The sequence below is a fragment of the Trachymyrmex septentrionalis genome, unplaced genomic scaffold (genome assembly GCF_001594115.1).
Source record: "Trachymyrmex septentrionalis isolate Tsep2-gDNA-1 unplaced genomic scaffold, Tsep1.0 scaffold428, whole genome shotgun sequence".
NCBI lineage: Eukaryota > Metazoa > Arthropoda > Insecta > Hymenoptera > Formicidae > Trachymyrmex > Trachymyrmex septentrionalis.
Genome location: NW_017305599.1, coordinates 19,659 through 24,533, shown reverse-complemented (window position 1 = coordinate 24,533; position 4,875 = coordinate 19,659). Strand labels below are relative to the sequence as shown.

The 4,875-nt window shown below is 28.6% G+C and overlaps 1 protein-coding gene across 1 annotated transcript; it reads left to right on the top strand.

Annotated features, from left to right (window-relative positions):
* The first annotated feature begins 3,100 nt into the window (after window positions 1–3,100).
* Window positions 3,101–3,674, top strand: LOC108751248. Its single transcript, XM_018491336.1, has 2 exons — window positions 3,101–3,248; window positions 3,451–3,674. The coding sequence occupies exons 1-2, from the start codon at window positions 3,101–3,103 to the stop codon at window positions 3,672–3,674; spliced, it is 372 nt and encodes a 123-aa protein (XP_018346838.1).
* The last annotated feature ends 1,201 nt before the right edge of the window (window positions 3,675–4,875 follow it).

Below are 4,875 nucleotides of genomic sequence, written 5' to 3'. Positions count from 1 at the left end.
ACCGTGTTTTCTTTGTTAGGCTCGGGACTTTTCAGCCCATGTGTTATATAGCTCAAATAAAGAGATAAGGACTAAATTAACAGTCAAATAAAAAATTTTTTTTAATGAAAGTTTAATTACAGCTCAAATGCATTAACTGATTCCAATTTTATGGTATTATACAAAGAGACTTTTGCTGAATACAGAAAATCTAATCTCTCTTTTGTTTGTCCTGCAAAATTTTTATGGAAAGTCAGAAGTAATGCAGCAAAAATTTATAACAATCAACTTGACCGTCCTACAAATTTATTTTTATAGTTTAACAAATTTATTCTCAGATCTGTATCTAGCTAACTTTCTAAATCCTTCAGTAAAATTATTCTCTCTGTGTCCATATTAAAAATAAACAAAATAAGCAAGAAGCTTGAATTAATAACAAAATATAGATTAATAATTAAATATGTATATAATGGTATATCATCTTAATCTTTCAATAATGTCGCGTTATATTACACATTCACACAAAGCTTATTATAAATTATCGACTTCAAACCAATTTCTTGTTTAAAATAAAGAATACATTTCAAATTTCGATTGGATTGTTCAAAACGTCAACGATTTCACGAAATATGTTTATATATTACTACTGACTCTTATGACCGCTATGATTCTATAATTTCTTAAACCAATTTCTTCTTGTTACATTTGAGAAAGCTGCGACAAAGTGTACCGTACCGTTATTTATATAGGTCATATACGACGGCAAAGACGAGCCTGTGACGGTGATGTAACAAAGAAATTAAATTCAGCAATCAAACTATACTTTTGCAACATAATTAGTAAGTACATGACACAAATACTTGACTTGTAAGCACACACGCGACATAATATCTTTATTATTTTAAATTAAATGACTACGAGACGAGCAAAGTCGTCTAAATGAGTGAAACATTTAACAATTTTATAAAATAGTAAATATAATACAATAATGCATGTTAGCTCACAGAATTATCATTAACTCATGACTAAATGCAATATATAAAAGAAAAAAAAGTATTATGAATTATAATTTTAAGTGAAATTCAAATTGAATACAATTCATGTAGAGAAATAGAAGCTATAGAAGCCAGGTTAGACCTATTATACAATATTAATACATAATAAATCATTTTTCTTATTATTCCAAATTCGATCATTTCACTATAATTTTTTTTCAGTGTACGTAACTTTACAATTTTAATAAATGGTGGTAACAGTTAATATGGTGTGTGTGCGTGTGCGTGCGCGTGAGTGTGTTAAATGTGTTTGATTCCATTATATTTATATCAAACTGGATACCGTCAAATAATTTTTCGTTAAAATTATAGACATCATATGACCTTCCTAATATGATCGTTGATTTGAAATTATTAGTACATTTTCTGTTTCGCAAACTAACGATATCTGATTAATATATTGTTCACAATCATTACTTATTTAATAACATTTAAGCTATACTTAAATCTACAAGACTTTTTACGTCTGTTTCATGGAAACCAATGTATTGACAATATTATCACGGCTACTACTTGTAAAAATAAAATAGCTAACTGTAATGTTATTGTTATAATTATGTGTAATATTAAAACATGAACAGCGCGACATACAATGTATTTTTAAATTATAGATAATGCACAGATACGAAATAATAAATCTTTTAAATTTTAATCAAAAATTGCAATTGTATACAATTTGTAGCAACTTATTAATACAGCCTACTAGTTAATTAACCAGTTCTTGAATATTAATGAGTTAAGACATTTGTCAGTTTTTGTCCAAAAATGATACATATAGAATTTACAAAATATATTTTGATAGATGCAATATTTATAATAAATTATTGCAAATAACCCCACCATATAATACCGCTCAAAATTCGAAGTATTTCATAATTTTTAGATATCAACCACGATCCTTTACAAATTATAGTATTTAAAAAGTAAAATTTACTTTTATTTTTAAACGTACATTATTACAATAATTTAGGATACAGATAATATAAATATTAGTTTAATTACAATTTTATAAATAAGTTAAATTTTCTCTCGAAATTCAAAAATGCAACAAACTTCTCAGCAACAACATATATATTATAAGTAATTATAATAAATTAGCAACCATCCCCCCAAATTTATATTACTTCAAACAGCACGCGAACATCAACATTTGTCAGATTTAACATCAAATTTACTATTATAATATAATAATTTGTAGTAATCAATACGCGTAGTAAAAATTTAATAGCCTTGTGTTCCAGTTTTAATTTAGCATTATGGCAGGAATACCAAATGGGCATCCCTACAGAACTGAACGCGTTCCTTATTCGACATTTCCTACGAACCCACCGACTCTCTCAGAAATCGCAGAAGGTATGTGTTCATACAATGTTATTATTTAATTCATCAAATGCATCATATTTCATGCGTGTGTACACGATAATATATAGTTCTGCAAAATGGAATGCAACCCTTGTTCCAACAACTAAACGTCGACATAGCTAGTTGTCCTCGTCTAACTACAGCACCATATAATCTTGCCGGAGTAGGTAAGAAATAACAACAAAGCTAATTTTTCATTAAATGGAATTTCTCACAAAAATGAATAATTTATACAGGATTAGGTGGCAACACGACAATAATAGAATTCCTTCATATCAATGATAATGTACCGTGGAATCATAAAACACGGGATATTCGAGAAATACTCACAAGCAGCTGCCGTGATTCCTTTATCATCGGATCTTCTTACGCTTCAAAACCACACATGCCTCGTTACGGACATGTACGTGTCATCAATATTTTCATATTTTTATGCCCATGTGGATAATTACTATAATATTACTATAATATTACTATAATAATAAAAAATTATGATAATATATCACTGCTACATAACTGACAATTTAAATAAATATCAAACTACGATAATTTACGAATCATCATACCACCGTTATCTTACCGCTGTTTTGTAGTTCTATTCTACTGATTTAAGCTATTCAACTTACTGTATTGAGTTTCAATTATTTTTTTATCATACATACGATAACTGTTTCTCATAAACCTGATTACTGCTGTAGCTCATTATGAATGCAACGTACAGAGCACCTATGGATCTTAAGAACGAAAGTCGCCTTATTTTCGCAGAAAGGCGTAACGAACAAACAACAATAGAAAAGTTAACTGATCCTAACAAAATGATAGCCACCCAGGGCAATATGTTTGTCAGTGAGGGTAGGGCGGGCCTTGTTATCAGAGTGCGTGCCAAAGGTCGAAAAATTATTAACACAGATATCATAACTTCAATGCAAACGATTCTTTACGAAAGATATAGAAGGAAGGAACGTAAATATGTTGGTAATTATTAGTGTGGTGTATACAATTAGAAAAGAACATGAACAAACAATTACATAATTTTTTATGTCATATCTCAAAGCTTTAGGTGGTGTTTTGAAAATGAAATACGGAAGTGTGGCGTGTAATCTTATGTGGGATGATTATCAGGAACCTCTGTTACCATTTTACGAATTTATTAGAAGACAGCAATGCACCGAGATACATCTAGAGTCAGATATGGTAGCCGTTGGCACAATAGTTAACACTGAGCCAAGACTATGGGCTCAGGAACAGCGTTATAATGTTGTAAGTTATTCATCCTAGTTATGCGAACACTAAAAATCATTGTTCTTTAAATTATCATATTATATTATTTACCACAGATAAATTTCATTAGAAATTTAATTGTTTATTAATTAATTAAAATAATTACTATTGTCAATCCGTTTCTGTCAAATTTAAATCAGTGATTACTAAGTTGAGTTAAAATAGAGGTACCTTTCGCAATCATTTAATCATGGAATGCAACAGTTTTGTTAAAATCCGAAAATTTATCTTAAACATCCCAACGATATTCTTTAATTGTTCGTTTTTTAGAATCTGTACAATAGATTTGCGTTCCATTGTTTCTCTGATGATGGTGTAGGAGGACAATTTGTTAGTGATACTACACCGGATACGACCGAATATGAAGGTTACTTCAATGTAGCGGAGAATATTCTATACTCTTATAATTTACAGTCTTAATTTCAATACACTATATTTTTTATAACTAAAGGCCATTTTAATATTCACCTAGGTCTTTATGTACTTTCCGAGAAATATTTACTGATGAAACTAATAAGTAATTTAAATAACGCATCGATAAATTTTTTTTAAAAGTAACAAATAAAGATAATTAGTTACAAATAAAGTTATTTTTTTAATAATGACTTACAACCCGTTAAAAATAACATTTAACTTTACTAATCTTCTTCTTATTATTACTGTCATAAAAAATTCACAATATCATTACCAATTGTTATTATAACTAAATAATGATAAAAGCTAAGATGTCAATTTCTCATTTACAATTCCTCCATGTTATAACTGTATAATGTAAATTTTACGTTCTTATCATATGTTACTCACATGAATTTGTTCAGTTATATGTATTAATCTGAAATAAATTAAATTAAAAAAGTCATTTTTTATTTATTGTTAGCAAAATCCTTTATAAAATGTACATACAGTTCGTGTAAGTACAATATATGCGTAATCTTACAATAACTTGGGCATTCATCAGTTTCTAATAAATTTTTTATACACATATTAAACATTTTGATGTTTTCGAAATATTATACTTACGCACCAGCATAAGGATTGTATATATTAGGTGTACAAAAAAGTTCTGAGCTTTTTTTTGTAAAATTCAATCTTTATTTATTATAATCGTACGGAAATGGCTTGCTGCGTAACGCCAAGCTGTTCTGCAAGCTCCTTTTCAGTTTGCGCAGAGTTTATATCCAGCAGTGCTTGCAATTCG